The sequence below is a fragment of the Helianthus annuus genome, chromosome 3 (assembly GCF_002127325.2).
Source record: "Helianthus annuus cultivar XRQ/B chromosome 3, HanXRQr2.0-SUNRISE, whole genome shotgun sequence".
NCBI lineage: Eukaryota > Viridiplantae > Streptophyta > Magnoliopsida > Asterales > Asteraceae > Helianthus > Helianthus annuus.
Window position 1 is genome coordinate 175,970,920 of NC_035435.2, and position 20,595 is coordinate 175,991,514.

A 20,595-nucleotide genomic window follows, 5' to 3' on the forward strand; every position below is an offset into this window, starting at 1 on the left:
TGAAAAGGTATTATTAGGTTTAAATGGTAAAGTTTAATGAGTCATATTGTAATTTTGAGGGGCCTAAATTATAAAGATGTTAGCTCAAATTGTTTACACAACAATACTTTAAACCTTTCAAGGTGTGATTCTGATAAAATTGAGCAATGGTTAAAACAAATCAGGTAAGTGCTAAAGAAACGTAGGGTGTAATGGTTTGGGTTATTGGATTTTAATAATCCCAAGTTTCACATGTTGCTGATAATAATCTCAACTTAAAAAATTGAGCAATGGTTATTGTAATTTTGAGCAATGGTAAAGTTTAATGGTTAAAACAAATCAGGTAAGTGCTAAAGAAACGTAGGGTGTAATGGTCTAGGTTATTGGATTTTAATAATCCCAAGTTTCACATGTTGCCGATAATAATCTCAACTTAAAAAATTCCGTTCAACAATCTTAACTTGTAAGAATTTGGCCCCGATCGATCGTTTCCTAATTGGGGTCTAACCCGGTTAGTTTTTACTAAAGTGGACTCTGACGTGGATATATAATGATGTGGACACGTCTCTCTCTCACCCTTTCCTTTTCTCCCTCTACCTCCGCCACCACCACCTGCAGCCACCACAAACCACCACCAAACCACCCTCTCTCTACAACCCCCACCACAACTACCTATCTCTTACCGCATAACCACCATTTTCATCCACCTCCGACCACCACAAACTACACATAAAACCTAAAGTATAAACTATAAGAATTAGGGCACCAAATACAAACTATATATCGAGAAGGTAAAATCAAGAATTATTATTTTACCTTTGTCGTGTGACATCACGGGCAATTCAAAACAAGAAATCCACTAGAACAAAATCTATATCTATATGTACTATATATAATATAAGAAAACCAATGGAGGTATATCCATTGGAGATATCTACTTTTTTGTTTTTCCATCTCTCTCCTATTTAGACTGTCTTCAATGCAACAACCTGCATTTACTACATGCATCCTAGTCATCACTGCCATATCAGTTTTTTACCCATTTTCTCATATGCACTCTCTCTCCTCTTTTTAACTCCAACCCATCCTTCTCACATGCATCCTCTCTCTTCCACATCACCTCTCTCACATGGGCCCACCATTCTCTTGCATTTGGTTGCACTTCCCCACCTACAAGTCTTCCCCTTCATCACCCACTGCATTGCATATTTGCATTCTTCCCACATGCTGCCTCCACATCAGTAAATACATCCCCTTACTTGAAGCATTGGAGGCAGTCTTAATTATGGATACTAATTTTTTTAATTGAAAATAACTATTATATTATTAACCAAATGAAATTAATTATAAATTTTTTAAACAAACTTATATATATTTTACTTAGAAGTTTCACAAAGTTCAAAATTAGGTTGGTTAAAATATTTAATAAAACTAGGAAACGGTGCGTAAAGATATATAAAAAGTAAATTAGATTTAGAAGAATTGGGAGGGAGCAGGAGCATGCGCATGAAAAGTTGGTTAATGAATGAAAAATTTAACGACAAACCGTTGAAACGAAAATTTTGACGTTAGCATGGACCTCAACAAAATTCAGATTCATCCTTCCTCCTCTCGATTTCATCAACTGGGATTTTGATTTTATCCAAAAACCCACCCCACCAAAATTCAAGATTACACATCCTATGGATGGATGGATGGATCCAAGAAATCATTTTAGGTGGTTATGTTCTAATTTGTCTACAAGGTAACAACAACAACAACATTTTTAACCCTGATTTTATGTTTCTTGGAATTAATTACGCCTCCTCCTTTTGAAATCAATCATTCAAATTCTTTAATTAGGGTTTGTAATCAATTACAATGTATCATCCATCTATCTTCCCCTTTTGGATATGTTGTTGTTCCAATTTCCAAGCACTTTGTTTATATTTATCATCATTATTGTTGCTTGAGTGAGCTTAACTTGCTGTTTTAATTCATATCTTTATTTATTCACCTCATCTCACCTGTTGTTGTTATTTAATTATGGATTGGATGTGATTCTTGAAAGTCAATATAACCTACTTTTGCTTCTACTTATTTCATTTTTATACTTGGTATCACGTCTTAATCTCGTCATTTAACTAATTGGTTGTTCATTGATCCGTCTCAGGTGGTGACTGACTATCTATGTATAAAGAATAAAGATTTGTTGCTTAATAACTAACAGAACAGAATTGACGACATCATGGATGTTGAAAAAGATGAATTAGCATCCAGTTCCAACCGTGTTAACAAGGGTAGTCTTAAAAAGGTGAATATTGGGATTAAGGATGTTGATGCAATGTTGGAGCAGGCCTGTTTGGATAGGGACAAAGATTTGGATGATTTAATGAGCCCATATGGTGATCAGAGTAACAACATATATCAGTTTAATAATGGTACATTGGACTTTGATCCTTCAAATTATAGTCCTCGTATCTTAGAGCACCCCCGCTCCCCTTTTTTCACCCAACAATCATCTTTCTTTACTTCCTCACCAAGACCCAAACCAAAACCCGTCTCCCAAGAAGATATGAACGCAGAAATCTTGCGTCTAGTGGATTCTGCAATTATGGGCCAGTCTGAAAGCATGGACACTATGAAGAATATTGTGAGTGGTGCAGAGAATTTCGTAGATGGAGTTGATGCAGAGAATATTGCTGATTTGTTAGTTGATACGCTTCTTACAACAATGGGGGGAGTTGAATCTTTTGAAGAAGAAGACGATAGTAACACTATACCTACAGTTATGAAAAATACCCAAGCCGCCATCATTTCAGGTGAACTTCTTCCATGGCTTCCGTGGTTAACCGATAGTGTTGGGTTCATGTCCCCCAGGACCCGAATGGTTCGTGGATTACGGACCATTTTACGGGCGTGTACAAGAAACCGGGCCATGTGTTGTTCAGCGGGTCTAACACGGGTTCTTTTGCAAACGGCTGAAAAGATATTTCTTGATGACGTAGGTTCATCAAAGCAATTGAAATGGAACGGTTCACCATTGTGCTCGTGTTTACAATATTTAGCGGGTCATTCGGTTACTGTAGCAGATCTCAGTACGTGGTTTCGGTTGGTTAAAAGCATGATTAAAACTCCGTGGGGTCCACGGTTGATGGTCTCTTTAGAAAAGGCGTTAAGTGGCAAGGAGTCACGGGGCCCACAAGCTTCTTTTGAGTTTGATGGTGAAAGCTCAGGTTTACTTGGCCCAGGAGAGGGCCGTTGGCCATTCCCAAAGGGCTATGCATTTGCTACATGGATGCTTATTGAGTCATTTGGTGCACCAGAAGCTGAATCTAATCAAGGTATAGATGAAGGCGCAAGGAATTTACCTTGTATTTTCAGTTTTATATCTTCTGATAATCAAGGTATCGAGGCGTATTTTCATGCTCAATCTTTGGTGGTTGAAAGTGGTAGTGGAAAAGGCCCAAAAGTTCCGGTGTATTTTACTCATGCTTTTAAGTCACAGTGTTGGTATTTTATTGCGCTGGAGCACACGCTGGATGGTGAAATAAGATTATATATTGATGGGAAATTACATGAAAGCCGTTCGCTTGATTTGCCTCGTATTACTAAACCCCTTTCGTTTTTCTGCATTGGGACTAATGCACCACCAACAATGGCTTGTTTGCATCAAGATTCCCGACATGTCCCATTGTTTGCTGAGATGGGCCCAATATATATTTTCAAAGAGCCTATTGGGCCGGATATGATTAGGAGGTTGGCTTCCAGGGGACCTGATTCAATTCCTTCATTTGGGAATGCTGCAGGATTGATGTGGTTGTCGACTGATGCCCATATTGCAAGTATTGAAGAGGAAAGTGCTCGTTTGGATGCAGATATTGCAGGATACCTTCACCTTCTATATCATCCTAGTTTACTAACTGGCCGTCACTGTCCAGATGCTTCCCCTTCTGGGCCTTCAGGGTTGCTTCAAAGATCCGCTGAAGTACTTGGGCACATAGCTGTAACTACTCGAATGCGGCCAACGGATGCTTTGTGGGCCCTAGCATATGGAGGCCCAATGTCTTTACTTCCGTTTGTAGTAAGCAAAGTTGATAATGATACATTAGAACCTCAAAAAGGAAACCTTAAATCATGTTTAGCCACGACAGCTCTCGCTGCACCCGTATTGAGAATCATATCACAAGCAATCCAACACCTTGGAAACAGCAACGAATTATGCAGAACACGTGGGCCTGAGGTTTTATCAAAAATATTAACATATCTTTTAAAAACTTTATCTTCACTCGATGCCGCAAAACATACAGTATCAGATGAAGAAATAGTTGCAGCCGTGGTAAGTTTATGTCAATCCCAGAAGAACAATGTGACACTAAAGATGCAACTTTTTAGTACGTTGTTGTTGGATTTGAAGATTTGGAGCTTATGTAGCTATGGGATACAAAAGAAGCTTTTATCTTCTTTAGCAGATGTGGCTGCGACTGAATTGTCGGTAATGCGTGATGCAAAAGCTATACAAGCACTTCTTGATGGCTGCAGGAGATGTTATTGGACTATTCATGAAAAAGATTCTATGAATACGTTTTCTATTGATGGGGGCCCACGCCCCATTGGGGAAGTCAATGCTTTGGTTGATGAGCTTATGTCGCTTATTGAATTTCTTATGGGGATGGCTCCACCTCCAATGGCAGTGAATGATATTCGCTGTTTGCTTGGATTCTTGGTTGATTGTCCACAACCAAATCAGGTACGTAGTATCATCATACCATCCATCCGTTATTTATTCGAATGACATAATAACTTAATAATTATTTACATATAAATATATTCATCCAGGTTGCAAGGGCATTGCACCTAATACATAGACTGGTGGCACAGCCAAATTCTAGAGCTGAGACTTTTGCAGAGGCCTTCGTATCATGTGGAGGTATAGAAACACTTTTAGTCCTATTGCAACGTGAAGCAAAAGCCGGTGATCACGATGCACCTGAATACGATGATGATAACTTATCAGTCTCAGGATATAAATCTGAAGGTTGGCCCGAAAATTACAATAGCGATGATGCGGTATCCTTAAATGGAAGTGAATTTTCGTCTTATGATCCTCATAACCGTAATAGTGTCCTTTCTTGCATGGCATCTAGTATAGGAAGCAGATTGTCGGCTTCCGAGAGCTTATTTATCAAAAACTTGGGTGGCATAAGGTTTTCGATTAGTGCTGAAAATGCAAGGAAGAATGTGTATAATATTGATAAAAGTGATGGAATTGTTGTGGCGATTATTGGGCTTTTCGGGGCTTTAGTTGGTGCGGGTCATCTAAAATTCGGGTCTCATGCTCCATCTGATCTTACGGGTAATCTTCATGGTTTGCTTGAGGGTACGGGTAGTATGCTTGATGATAAGGTTTCACTTGTACATTTTGCTCTGCAAAAGACTCTGCAAGCAGCACCAAACCGGCTCATGACCGGGAATGTCTACATGTCTTTATTGAGTGCCTCGGTATGTTGTATATCCTAAATGGGTGGGTTGGGTGGTATTTTTGTACGATTTGAAACATGTCGGGTTGCTTATTGTAGGCATTGGTTGTCTAGTTACACGTCCATCATTAAGCATGTGATGACTAGTCTCATTTGTATTAAAATATGATTTATATTTCCACTTTTCAGTTAAAAGCATCAGCAAGGGATGAGGAAGTGAATTTTTATGATTCGCAACATCGATTTGAGCATTTAGAGCTCTTGTTGGTTCTATTGCGTTCACTACCATATTCAACAAAGACTTTTCAAACTCGAGCTCTACAGGTACCACTTAATAAATATAAAAAACTTTGTGTTTCATACCTTATTATTTCCATACCAATTCTATCAGCTTCTTTCTTAATTCATATTCTTAGTCATCGAATAACCATAAAATCGAAACAAAATATGGATGAAGAATAAAACATGAAATCTCAGATTGTTAAATGGCGTACTGATATATAGCATAGTTAGTTACAATAGTTAGTTACAAGTTTAGCATAGTTAGTTACAATAGTTAGTTACAAGTTTAGGGTTGTAATTGTAAAGATAGAATAGTTGAGGGACTGATGTTGTAAATCTGTAATAACGGTTGTTAGTAGTCGTTATATTCAGTTAGGGCTCTCCCGCCTAGGGTTAGCTTGATTTTGGGAATTCTCTCTCTCTCTAGATTCTCTCTCTAAATTGAGCGTTATCATTGGTATCAGAGCTTGTTCCGATCAAGCTCCGGTGACCTGTTCATCACATCCGTTCAATTCATCTCTGTGAATCGATCATTGTATCGATTGATTCACCTTCACTTGGGTCCGGTTCGTTTCTGATTCGACGAAATCGATTGTTCCGATTTCAATTTCCGGTAATACTCTGCTAATGGCGAATACTCGACAACAGGAAATGGAGAAACAGTTGAAAGATAGTCAGTTGGCGATTGGAAAAATGGAGATTATTGTGCAAGATCTTCAAGCAAATTCCCAATTGATCAGCGAGAATATGCAGACTGTGGCTACAGGTACGGAAGAAAATAAGGTAGCAGTGGTACAAATTCAGTTGCAAATCCAGTCAATAATAGACAAATTGACTGCAATAGAGAGCAATAGAGGTTTGGTTGTTAATGGTGGAGGCCAAGAAGCAAGATTAGCAAGGTTGGGTAAGCTGGATTTCCCTAAGTTTAATGGGGAAGATGTTGAAGGTTGGGTTTACAAATGCAATCATTTCTTCGAAGTGGATCATACACCTGAGAATTTGAAGATGAGGTATGCGGTGGTGAATCTTGAAGGGAAGGCCTTACAATGGCACCAAGGTTACTTGAAGAGTAACAATTTAACAATTGACACAATCACTTGGGATGAGTATAGAAGATCAGCAATTGCTAGGTTTTCGATGGATCTTTTGGAAGATCCTATAGAGGAATTGAAGAATCTGCATCAAACGGGCAGCCTTCAAGATTACTGTGACTCCTTTGATGCATTACTAAACAAGGTATCAATACCTCAAGATCATGCTGTGAGTCTATTTGTGGGGGGGCTGAAGATGGAAATAAGGTGTTTGGTCAAAGCTTTTAAGCCAAAAGACTTGAGGGAAGCATATGCTATTTCTAAACAGCAAGAAAATTTACACCATGTTCTGTTTGGGAATCTGCATAACAAACGATTTGCTTCTAGCAGTTCAAATGTCCCATACAAATCTTTTAATCCACAACTTAAACCACCTTCTGCAATGAATGCCAATGCATTACCATTGCTTCCTAGTCCAAAGCCTGGAAATCAATTGCCAGCCAAAACAACTAGAAGATTGACTACCAAAGAGATGGCAGAAAAGAGAGAAAAGGGTGAATGTTTTTGGTGTAATGAAAAATTCACACCAAGCCACAATTGCAGAAACAAACAATTGTTCAATTTGGAGTTGACTGATGATTTGGAAGAAGAAGAAATGGTTGAGGAAGAAGAATGTATTGAAGACAATCCTCATATTTCTTTGCATGCCATTACAGGTATTCCCTCATTTTCAACAATGAAAATAACTGGATCTAGGGGTACCAGGAAGTTATTGATCTTAACAGACTCGGGGTCAACTCATAACTTCATTGACATTAAGTTGATAACCAAGTTAAAGTGCAAGTTACAAAAAGTTAAGCCTATGAAAGTGACTGTAGCTAATGGTAATCAATTAGAATGTGGGCTGAAATGTAAAGATTTTAAATGGATGATGCAAGGGGTATGGTTTGTAGCTGATGTCTTAGTTCTGCCCTTAGAAAATTATGATATGGTGCTGGGAGTTCAGTGGTTGGCAACCTTGGGAGATATAGTTTGGAACTTCACTGATCTTACCATGAAGTTTAAGGTTGATGAGAAGGAATATGTGTTAAAAGGGACTGAAAATAACAAAGTGAAGGTGTGTTCAAGTGATAGAATGGCTACTATGTTGAACAGCCTAACAGGGGTAGTACAGTCACAAGTCTTTGCATTACAACTATCTCAAATGGAAGGCCAACCATCATTTGGATCCAATGTGTCTGAGACAGTGGGTGATGAGAACTTACAAGCGGTCATAAGGGAGTATGATGATGTTTTTCAAATACCAAAGTCTTTACCACCTCAAAGATCATGTGACCATCAGATTACACTGGTCAATGAAGGAAAGCCAATCAACCTGAGATCTTATCGATATCAAGCTTTGCAAAAGGATGTAATAGAGAAGATGACACAGGAATTGCTGGACAGTGGGGTGATAAGGAGCAGCAAGAGTTCATTTGCAGCACCTGTGGTCTTAGTTAAGAAGAAGGATGGTACATGGAGGATGTGTGTAGATTACAGGCAGTTAAATGAGGCCACCATAAAGAACAGGTTTCCTATCCCATTAATTGATGAACTGTTAGAGGAGTTAGGGGGGGCAACAGTCTTTTCAAAGCTGGATTTGAGATCTGGCTATCATCAGGTCCGAATGTTTGAGCCTGATATTCATAAGACAGCTTTTCGAACTCATCAAGGCCTGTTCGAATTTTTGGTTATGCCCTTCGGGCTAACCAATGCTCCAGCTACCTTCCAGGCATTAATGAACCAGACTTTTAAAGATTTTTTGAGGAAATTTGTGTTGGTTTTCTTCGATGACATTCTAGTCTACAGTAAGACTATGGAGCAACATGTTACTCATTTGAATCAGGTCTTGAGCACTTTAAGGAATCACCAATTGTTTGCGAAGAAATCAAAGTGCAGTTTTGGGGGTACGAAGGTTGAATATCTGGGCCATGTTATCACTGCTGCAGGGGTGTCCACTGACCCATCAAAGATAGAATCTGTATCTCAGTGGCCTATTCCTACCAATGTTAAACAATTAAGAGGGTTTTTGGGCTTAACAGGTTACTATCGAAGGTTTATATGTTCTTATGGGGTCATAGCAAAGCCCTTGACTGATTTGTTGAGAAAGGATTCTTTTCTTTGGTCTGAGGCAGCTCAGTCTTCTTTTGATCAGCTGAAATTTGCTTTGAGTAATGCTCCAGTCTTAGCTTTGCCTGACTTACATCAGCCCTTTATTGTAGAAACGGATGCTTCTTCGAAGGGTATTGGGGCAGTTTTAATGCAGAACCACCATCCATTAGCATTTATCAGCAAATCACTATCTCCTAAACAGCAAGCTTTGTCTGTATATGATAAGGAGTTATTGGCCATTCTGTTTGCAGTCAAGCAATGGCATTATTACTTGATCTCGAATCATTTCATCATTAAGACTGATCAAAGAAGTCTCAAGTATTTGATTGATCAGAAGATTACAACTCCTCTTCAGCATTCTTGGATGATCAAACTGATGCATTATGACTTTGAAATACAGTATAAAAAAGGAGTAGAAAATGTGGCTGCTGATGCTTTGTCAAGGGTTCAAGGTTCTTCCTTATATGCTCTTTCTATTTCTTCTTTTGAGCCATTATTGATGGGTCGAATTAAGTCTTCATGGGAAAGTGATGTTGTCTTGAAAGACACTATTGCTAAACTCCAACAAGGGGTACAAATGGGACATTTCAGTTGGGACCAAGGCTTATTAAAGAGGAAGGGTAAATTGGTGGTTGGAAATGATGTTCAATTAAGGAAAGATATCATAGTACATTGTCATGATTCCACTGTGGGTGGTCATTCAGGGTATCATGCTACACTTCAGCGATTGAAAGGCTTCTTTTATTGGAAAGGGCAATCTAAGGCAGTTAGGGAATGGGTTAGAGCCTGCAGTGTATGTCAACAGGCTAAATATGAGACAGTAGCTTCTCCTGGGCTAATTCAACCTCTGCCTATTCCTACTTGCATTTTTTCTGACATTAGTATGGACTTCATCACAGGATTACCTAAGTCCAAAGGTAAAAATGTGATCTTTGTGGTTGTTGATAGACTTACGAAATATGCTCACTTTGTGAGTATGACACAGCCAATTTCTGCAAGTTCAGTGGCCAAAGCTTTTATTGACAATGTTTATAAACTTCATGGGTGGCCTACTACTATTGTATCGGATCGAGACTCCATATTTCTCAGCAATTTTTGGCAAGAGTTCACTAGACTACAAGGTATTGCTGTCCAAATGTCCACTGCATATCACCCACAAACTGATGGGCAAACAGAGGTGGTTAATAGGTGTTTGGAGACTTACATCCGGTGTATGGTTTTGCATTATGCTGATTCATGGGCAAACTGGTTATCGTTGGCTGAATGGTGGTATAACACCAATTATCATACTTCAATCAAGACCACACCTTTTCAAGCTCTGTATGGGATTCCTCCTCCTATTCATGTGCCTTATGTGCATCGAGATACTAAGGTGGCCAGTTTAGATGAGGAAATGTGTTCACGAGAAGAAGCAATTAAAATTTTGAGGAGTACATTGGCTATGGCACAAAACAGACTCAGACAACAAGCTAATAAACATAGAACGGATAGACAGTTTCAGGAGGGGTCTTGGGTGTATCTGAAGTTAAGGCCATACATACAGACGTCTTTAAGGGGAGCTGGGTACAATAAGTTCTCTCCGAAGTATTATGGACCGTTTTTAGTTGTGGGAAAAATAGGCGAGGTTGCTTACAAATTGGATTTGCCACCTGAATCCCAGCTGCATCCTGTGTTTCACGTTTCTTTGTTGAAGGCTGCTAGTGGTCCTCCAGTACAAGTGACACCTATTCCTCAAGTTCCCAGATTTACCCTTCAGCCTGCTAAGGTTTTGGATCAACGAGTGATCAGAATGGGCAACAAGGCAGTGTCACAAGTTTTGGTGCAGTGGGTGGGTCAAACATTGGCGGATGCAACGTGGGAGATCAAGCATGATTTTCAGCTCCGATTTCCAGCTTTCCAGTTGTGATGAATGGGCTTGGTGTCCTTGTGGACAAGGATTTTTCATATGGGAGGGGTATTGATATATAGCATAGTTAGTTACAATAGTTAGTTACAAGTTTAGCATAGTTAGTTACAATAGTTAGTTACAAGTTTAGGGTTGTAATTGTAAAGATAGAATAGTTGAGGGACTGATGTTGTAAATCTGTAATAACGGTTGTTAGTAGTCGTTATATTCAGTTAGGGCTCTCCCGCCTAGGGTTAGCTTGATTTTGGGAATTCTCTCTCTCTCTAGATTCTCTCTCTAAATTGAGCGTTATCACGTACGTAAGCAGCTTTCTTTCCTATCCTGCGTTGAAGATGGTAGGCATGAGGGTAGAAAGGGAAGAAAGTTGTAAATGTTCTTGAGACTTTTGGTATGACATGTGGCAATTTACGAAAAGGGTAGAAAACCTAGTTCTCTTAATAAGGTATTATAGATTTGCTTTTGTTTTTGATTTCAGGATCTTCTGATTTTGGCTTGTAGTCATACAGAAAACAGAAGCAGTCTGACTAATATGGAGGAATGGCCCGAGTGGCTCTTGGAAATTCTTATATCTAATCACGAGGTCACACTACGATTACCCCCTTGTCTTAAATTAATTGGTTTTGTACATGATTTAAAATGTTTTAGAATGGTCCAACAACAGATGGCGGAGACAAATGGTTCAACGTCTTCAAGCATAAAAGATGTTGAAGACCTTATACATAGTTTCCTCATCATCATGCTAGAGCACTCCATGCGTGAGAAGGATGGATGGAAGGTTAATAATATTTCTTCTAGGCATGCAATTCACTAATACTGCATTCTTAAAGCGTTCAAAATTTCATTTATATCGTTTGGTGGTCATACTTTCCCTTGACAGGATATTGAAGCTACAATTCATTGTGCAGAATGGCTTACAATGGCACGCGGATCCACCACAAGAGACAAACGGGCTAGGTATCACCACGACCATCATTTGTTTTATGATCTATAACACAAATCAGTCAACACTAGTCATGTCCAAAAAACAAAAAGAACAGTAAGATTTGGGAAAAATTAATAATGTCTTGTCAATCTTCTATTAACTATTTAATTTTCTTGTATTTGGTAGACATGAGAAATTACTGTCAGTCTTTAAGAGAAGGCTTTTGGGCGAGTTGCTGGATTTCATCGCCAGAGAGCTGCGGGTCCAGGTGATTACATCTTTTTAACGTTTGTTTTTCTTATTATTATTTTCCTCTCCCATTTTGTTTTTGAAATACTTTGTTTGGTTGGGTATAGACTCAAGTTATTGCTGCAGCATCGGCTGGTGTGGGATCATATGGATTACCGGCTGAGGTTTCTATTGCAGAAGTAGAAAACGCTGCCCAGTTGTCAGAGGCTTTGGTAGATAATGCAATTGTTATGTTAATGCTTGTTGAAGATCATTTTCGCCTCCAAAATAGAATATTTAGCTCCACCCGTATTCAACCGGGTTCTATTTCTCCACTTTCAGCTGTCCTGCCTGTCGTTATGAGTCCCTCTAAGGACTCTCAAGGACTTCCTTTTGAAGTACGCATTCAAGTTTCCCTTCTCCTTTTTACCCCATATATGAGTGCTAAATTTGTGCTGTTAATTCTCATCAGGTTCTTGCTTCAATGACTGATGATAAAGGGGAAATCTCAGCATCCACAATGGAACGCCTTACAGCTGCAGCAGCGGCTGAACCGTATGACTCAGTTTCGTGTGCTTTTGTGTCATATGGAAGTTGTGTGGCAGATTTAGCCCAAGGATGGAAATACAGAAGCCGATTATGGTATGGGGTTGGTCAACCTTTAAACATAGACTTCGGGGGTGGTGGCAGTGGCTGGGACTCATGGAAATCTTGTTTAGAAAAAGATTCAAATGGTAATTGGGTTGAAATTCCGTTAGTTAAGAAATGTGTCTCCATGTTACAAGCTTTGTTGTTAGACGAAGTTGATGGGCTCGGTACGGGTGGCGGTTCGGGTACAGGGTTTGGTGGGTTGACAGCTGTTTATCATTTGTTGGATAGTGATCAACCGTTTTTTTGCATGCTTCGTATGACACTCCTTTCTTTGAGGGAAGATGATGACGGTGAGGATGGTGAAAATATTGGTGTTGATGATGTGTTGTCTGAAAGATTACATGGAGAACATGGAAGTGCCACATCATCCTTAAGAAGCAGTCCTCGAGCATTGCGTCCCAGTTCAGCATTGTTACGGAGGTATAGATACCCCTCAGTTTTTAAAAAATAATTTTACACTATTGAAAGCATGTGAAATTTACTCTCATGTGTGATGAACAGTGTGCTTGATCCCATCTTGCATGGGCCAGTTTCTGAGTCAAAGAGACAGAGAGTATTGGTGACATCATGTGTTTTATATTCTGAGGTTCGTTTCTGCTCTGCTGGACTATATATATTATTAGGTAAAACCCTTAATATGCGGTTGGTATGTGCACGCACAGGTATGGCATGCTATCAGCCAGAACAGAGTCCCCTTAAGGAAACAGTATCTAGAGGCGGTTGTCCCACCACTTGTGGAAGTATTACAGAGGTGGGGCCCTCTTTTGGCCAAAATTTATGAACTTTCTCCTCCAGATGGACTAAATCCACTTGCCGTCAAGGACCCGGCCCTAGATCCTGAGTCAACAACTCTAGAGGTTTTGCTGCTATTCTTCATTTATTACTTACTACTTTAGTTGTAGACGTTATAATATGAAACAGTTACATCTGACACATACATGCAATTGGTGTGACTAGAGTGCTGTTGCTCTGATCACTCCGGGGTGGGCAGCTGCTTTTGCATCACCACCTGCTGCAATGGCACTGGCCATGATTGCTGCAGGTGCTGCTGGTGGTGAAACTGCTGCCCCTGCACCCATTGTAAACATGCATCTAAAGCGTGATTCATCTACCTTACTGGAGAGAAAATCAGCAAAACTTCATACATTTTCAAGCTTTCAAGAGCCCTTGGGAGGAGCATCCAAGAAATCAGCTGTTCCTTTAAAAGACAAAGCGACTGCACGTGCAGCAGCTTTAGCTGCTGCTCGTGATCTTGAAAGAAATGCAAAAATTGGCTCTGGAAGAGGTTTGAGTGCTGTGGCTATGGCCACTTCTGCACAGAGGCGGAGTAAAAGTGACATGGAACGTGTCATGAGGTGGAATGTTTCTGAAGCAATGGCAACTGCCTGGATGGAATGCTTGCAGTCAGTTGATACACAATCCGTTTACGGCAAAGATTTTAATGCATTATCATATAAATTTGTCGCCCTTCTTGTTGGAAGTTTAGCTTTTGCTAGAAACATGCAACGATCAGAGGTGGCTCTCGTATTCTTTTTTTATATAAAATAACTTTAATGAAGGCTAAAATTTGATTTTATATTTTTTAGGTTGATAGACGTGCTCGAGTAAATTTTATTGCTCGGCTTCGTACATGTACCGGCAGACGTGTGTGGCGTAAACTCATACATTATTTGATTGAGACCGACAATCTTTTTGGATTATTGAGTAAAAATCTTTGCAATCCTAAACGAGTATGCTCTATCATGTTTTTTTTTAGTCTCATACATTTTTAGTTGAGAAATTTTAGAAAAACTGAAGGTCCTTTTCGATTGCATAGGTTTTCTGGAAAATAGACTACATGGAAAGTGGTTCAAGAATGCATATATGTTTAAGGAGGGACTTTAAGGGCACAGATCATTCTGGTGCAGCTGCTGCAATTGGCCACGATCCTAAGCAGCTCGAGCGTGATAAGGAAAACTCGATTTTGGCTCTAAAATCTCTGTCAACAGAAGTAACAACTGAGGATGAGGAACGAAATTCAGTTATTAACATGGAGATTAACACAGATGATATGTGGCTATATGAAGATATCCAAACAAGAGCATCTGTAACTGCCGAACAACAGTTACAGGTCCCAATGGACTCTACTGAACCTCAAGTTTCAAATTATCAAGATCTTGCTCAGAGCCCATCAGCAGCCGCTCATGCCAACATTCCCACTGAACATTGTGAAATTATAATTGCTGAGCTTCCTGCATCAATTGTCCGCCCACTCAAAGTTCGACATGGAAAATTTCAGGTAATCTTCTTTCACTTGATATGTAAAATTATCTCAAGTATCCTAAACATATTTTTATTGCTCAGATAACAACTAGAAGAATTAATTTTCTTGTTGATAAATCTGAGAAAAAAGTTGAAGATAAAGTTGAAGATAAGGACCGGAGCTGGTTGATGGCTTCTCTTCATCAAATACACAGTAGGAGGTCAGATTATTATTAATAAGTTCATTTTCAAGTTAACTCACTCGGGTTAGATACGGGCATCTGATTTAATTTTTAATGATAATTTTTTTTATTTGTAAATATTACTCTTTGGCTATTTTGTTACCTTTAAATTTCAATTTTCCAACTAGGATCACAGTTGTACTGTTGTTACAGATATCTCTTACGGAGAAGTGCTCTGGAATTATTTATGCTTGACCGGTCAAACTTCTTTTTTGATTTTGGGGTAATCTTTTTTTTTCTGTAACTATATTATGTGATAACTTAAACTGAAACCTTGAGTTTTAGCTTGTAAGTCAATTGTTTTGTTGACCTTTTTCCAGAATGCTGAGGCTAGAATGAGTGCATATCGAGCTATTATCCATGCACGTCCTCCGCGTTTGAACAGTATTTACTTGACGACTCAGGTTTTTTTCTAACCTGAAGTGTATTTTTTAAATGGGTTAAACATGTAAAACAAATAGAAACAAGGGGTCTCTCTTTATTTATCTATTTATTTTTTAATTATGCCATAATGCTTTTACCTTTGTCTTAGAGACCTGATCAGCTTCTTAAACGGGCTCAACTTATGGAACGCTGGTCACGCTGGGAGGTACCAAAGAAAATAAAATATGGAACGCTATTCATCATATATTATAAAGTTATATGCACCGTGTTATATCTTGAATTGGAGTAACAAATGTTGCTAACTATTTGTATTACAGATAAGCAACTTTGAGTATTTAATGCAGCTCAATACACTGGCTGGGCGTAGTTATAATGACATTACCCAGGTGGACTAGTAGGATATATCTGTAATTAGTAATGTCATTCTGTGATAAAAATGCATGAATTAAGCTAATTACTTAAAATTTCGTTGCAGTATCCCATTTTCCCATGGGTTCTTTCAGATTACAAATCATCTTATTTGGATCTTTCCAATCCCTCATCTTATCGGGATCTTTCAAAGGTCACTAAATAAAAGGAATTACTTTCCTTTCTAACTTGTACCATATAACTTACTAAATTTAACATTTGGATTTATGCAGCCTATTGGAGCATTAAATGAGGATCGGTTAAAAAATATCCATGAAAAATATTCAAGCTTTAATGATCCTGTGATACCCAAGTACCATTATGATTCACATTACTCAACTGCTGCGACAGTATGTTTTTCCAATCATTTTCTCATGGTGTCGTATTATTACAAGAAATGTTGTCAACAAAATCTTTAAAATGTGATAGGTGTTGTATTATCTGATGCGAGTCGAACCATTTACTACCCTTTCTGTTAGATTACAAGGTGGCAAGTTTGACCGAATGTTTTCAGATATTGGTGCTACTTGGAATGGAGTTCTGGAGGATACGAATGATGTAAAGGAACTGGTACAAGATATTTAATGTATTTTTTGTTTCTACAATCAGATTGTTATTATCATTATCATTGTTATTACTTACTACTTTATTATTATTATTAATATTATTGTTATCATAGTGACTGTTTTATATTGAAGGTACCTGAGATGTTTTACCTTCCAGAGATTTTGACAAATGAGAATTCAATTGACTTTGGAGATAAACTAGGAGATTCTGTCAGGCTTCCTCCCTGGGCTGAAAACCCTGTTGATTTCATGCATAAGCATCAAATGGCTCTTGAGAGTGAATATGTATCTGCACATTTGCATGAGTGGATTGATCTCATATTTGGGTGCGCTTTCCATAAATAAGTAAATTGGCCTAAATATCGCCGCCTCTAATATATAGCTTAACATCTTCCCATCTAGAAGAAAGCCCATTTTTGATATGATGTATATTTAGGTACAAGCAACAAGGGAAAGACGCTATTTCAGCAAACAATGTCTTTTTTTATGTCACTTATGAAGGGGCTGTTGATATAGACAAGATCCAGGATCCAGTAAGCTAGTCATTATGTTATAAGTTGGAATCTTATGGGATATTGTTTGATATTTTTTTAAGGTTATTGGATTTAAATGTCCTTTTTCTTATTATTATTATTATTTTTAATAAAAACCGTGAAAAGGTCCAGCGGCGCGCGGTTGAAGATCAAGTTGCTTACTTTGGACAAACACCATCACGTCTTTTGACAGTCCCTCATATTAGCAAGATGCCAATTTCAAAAGTTCTTCATATGCAGGTAACTCTTTATTCAGCTAAAGAGAGTTACTAGATGTGTGCTTTTAAATTGATTATTATGACTTATGTGAAATACCAGACCATTTTTCGGAATCCTCAAGAAGTGAAAGAATATCATGTACCATCTGCTGATCGGTGCAATTTACCTGCATCTGCCATTCATGCAACTTCAAATGCTCTTGTAATCGTGGATACAAATGCTCCATCAGTGAAGATAGCCTTACACAAATGGCACCCAAACACACCCGATGGACACGGAATGCCATTTGTGTTTCAACCTGGAATAAATAATATAAACTCAAGAGGTGGTGGAGGCTTTATGCGTTTCTTTAGAGGAAAAAGCGGGTCCAAGTCAGAGGGATTTACATATCCTCAAGCTCATGCCTATGCAGCTTCAGGACTTAACACCTCTTCATTGGTATCCATCACATATAACAATGAAGTTATTACAGGTATCCAATTTCCCTTTTTCATTATTATCTAGTGCTGTTCATTTAACCATAAGTATAACACTCACTTTGATCTTTTCGGTATCGTACTAGGTGGACACGTGGACAACAGTATCAGATTGGTATCACCTGATGGCGCAAAAACATTGGAAATAGCAAAAGGACATTGCGCACCTGTAACTTGTTTATCTCTATCACCCGATGGCAAGTATCTCGTGAGTGGGTCTCGAGACACAACAGTTCTAGTCTGGAGAATACACCGGTCGCCAAGATTCCGGTCAGGCAGCATGACAGAACCACCCATTGGCACAGTCACACCAACTTCAGTTAGTGCTACAACCGCTGCGAGTTGTTTCATAGATAAAACCCACAGGAGGCGTATTGAGGGCCCAATTCAGGTGATCCGTGGTCATCTTGGTGAAATAGTCGATTGTTGTGTGAATTCAGATCTTGGAGCTGTTGCCTCGTGTTCTTATTTGTCAGACGTTTTGGTCCATTCAGTGAGTAGGGGTCGGTTGCTTAGAAAGCTTCAAGGTGTCAAGGCTGATATGGTTAGGATTTCAAAAAATGGGGTTGTTGTGTTGTGGAATAATTCAGTTCATGCTCTGACGAGTTATTCTCTTAATGGGATTTTGATTGCTCGTGCGTATATTCCTAAATCTTGTAGCATTAGCTGCATGGAGATTTCATTTGATGGGTGGAGTCTATTGGTTGGATTAAATCCGTGTTCAGAAAACGATTGTGAGTTGCAGTTAAATAATAATAATAATGAGGGTGAAGAAATCCAGAGATTGGATGTTCAATCTCCTTCGGTTTGTCTCATTGATCTGCATACTCTTAAGGTACATACATTAGCTTTTTAGAAAATGTACAAGTAGAAAGTTACCTGTGTTTTGATATCTGAATATGATGAGATTTTGATAGGTGTTTCACACGATGGGGGTTGAAGAAGGGCAAGTGATAACAGCAGTGGCGATGAACAAGGACAACACTAATTTAGTGGTGTCAACGTCTGAGAAACAATTAATAATCTACACAAATCCTGCTGTAAGATAACTTCCTCCTTTCTGAGTATTAAAAAACCTCTTATCTTGCCCTAATTTGGAGCATAAAAAACTTGATGCCAGATGTTCCCGACTGATGCATGGGTCTTTCAGGTCAAATTCACCAGGGTGGTCCGGCGAGCAGGAAGCAAACTTATAGGGTTGCCCAGGGGCAGGCGTCGATCAAAGAGGAGTTTAGCAAGTGTTTCCAGCGACGATGACTAGCAGCAGCAGCTACAGGCCTTTTGACTTCCTAATCAACTAAAAGTTTCAAGATATGAAATTCTAGGGAGAGTCAACATTTTCAACAGTTGACCACAAGTTAAGGTGGCTGGCAGGTTTCTTGAGTTAGCGTCGTCGGGTGCTGTCATCATGTGTCATATTTCTCTCGGCTTCTTCTTCGTAAATATCAACGGCAGAGTATTACATGAACACTAGATGGTTATTATGCAAATTTTGACTTTGATATTGTAAAATGATGCATGCCATCATGAATGTGCTTCTACATTTTACTCTGATTTATATGATACTACATGTACCCACCCTCCTGTAGAAATGAAAAAAAATGACTGTCTTTGTGCTAAGACCATATAGTTTCTTTACAAATAACTCATGTTTTAGATATGATTACTAGAACTATGTTATTAAACACGGATCAACTTTGAATTCAAACATATTCTGGTCTTTCCTCTAATGGACGCATAATGAAGTAAAAGCATCCCCTCAACATTTCAAAGTTTTATTTTTCGTTAGTTTTGGATACTAGATAATGATTTCTATAATAAGTGTAACTATCAGTTTATCGGCCATGATGGGAGCTTCACAAAGAGCTAAACATGTCTATAATAAAGCGATTTTTAAAGCTAAGATTGTAACACGTGTCCAATCAACTCTCAAATATGCAAATTATTTGGACGAAAGAGACTATATATGTAAAAATGTGGAAGTTTGGATGTGGAGGGATCATTTGTTACATAATGCCAAATTTTGGCTTCTGAAGGTTCCTTGCGGACCGCAAGGCATATGCCTTACGGACCGTAAGGCATTTATAATCATTTTGGTCTCTTATGGTTCCTTACGGACCGCAAGGCTTGTGCCTTACGGACCGTAAGGTATTTGAATAAACTGTGGGCACGCTAAGGTCCTTACGGACCGTAAGCCACCACCTCGTACGGTTCGTAAGGGGTGCAGTTGGTAGCATGCAGCTGACTCGTGAAATGCCACACTTTCCCTGCTTTCTCCACCTCAATGGACACTAGTCCAACATCAGGGAACTATGAGAACACTTGCATCATCCTATAACTCTTATGCAAGTATAAATAGAGGTGAATTTGCACCTTCACAACTTGCACCTTCACTTTTCATTCTCTTAATCTTCTTGGAGTGCTTCTGATCTATAGAGGCCTCATCTCTAGAGTTTAATCTCTTTTTTGAACACTTGTAAGTGTTCTCCCTCAGTCTTATTTCGTTTATAGGCTAGATATTAGCCGAAAGTCAAGCAAATTGAATTTTTCTTTGACTTTCGGTTATAACCATATTGGTCAAGCCAATGTTCGAATCGAACATGGCTACATGATCGTAATAATGTAGGTGTGAATCCCCTATGAGGGCACCTTCTGAAGATCACGTTAAGTTGGTCAAATGACGGGTCAAAGTTTTATTAAATAAAAGTCAATGCGCAGATTTTCGTAAATTATGTTAAATGAACTTCTAAGTATCGAAACCTTGATTTTTAACATAATATCAGTTCGTATAACATATTAGGACATGTTAGATCATGTTCAACCCGTCATTTCCTGCTTAAAGCTTGGTTCGCAACCGAAAGTCAAACAGTTTGACTTCTGCTTTGACTTTCGATTCTGACCCGTTTAAATTAAGTTA

The 20,595-nt window shown here is 38.8% G+C and overlaps 1 protein-coding gene across 1 annotated transcript; it reads left to right on the plus strand.

Annotated features, from left to right (window-relative positions):
- The first annotated feature begins 1,473 nt into the window (after positions 1–1,473).
- LOC110931075 (BEACH domain-containing protein C2) lies at positions 1,474–19,298 on the plus strand. Its single transcript, XM_022174476.2, has 30 exons — positions 1,474–1,723; positions 2,132–4,708; positions 4,798–5,460; positions 5,628–5,762; positions 11,284–11,388; positions 11,470–11,583; positions 11,686–11,762; positions 11,917–11,998; positions 12,087–12,356; positions 12,431–13,029; positions 13,111–13,195; positions 13,272–13,466; positions 13,567–14,124; positions 14,196–14,339; positions 14,426–14,887; positions 14,953–15,071; positions 15,246–15,315; positions 15,413–15,496; positions 15,625–15,681; positions 15,794–15,862; positions 15,952–16,038; positions 16,118–16,234; positions 16,314–16,454; positions 16,583–16,776; positions 16,887–16,983; positions 17,110–17,223; positions 17,302–17,674; positions 17,765–18,513; positions 18,596–18,718; positions 18,799–19,298. The coding sequence occupies exons 2-30, from the start codon at positions 2,207–2,209 to the stop codon at positions 18,937–18,939; spliced, it is 8,526 nt and encodes a 2,841-aa protein (XP_022030168.1). The 5' UTR covers positions 1,474–1,723; positions 2,132–2,206; the 3' UTR covers positions 18,940–19,298.
- Positions 19,299–20,595: the final 1,297 nt, after the last annotated feature.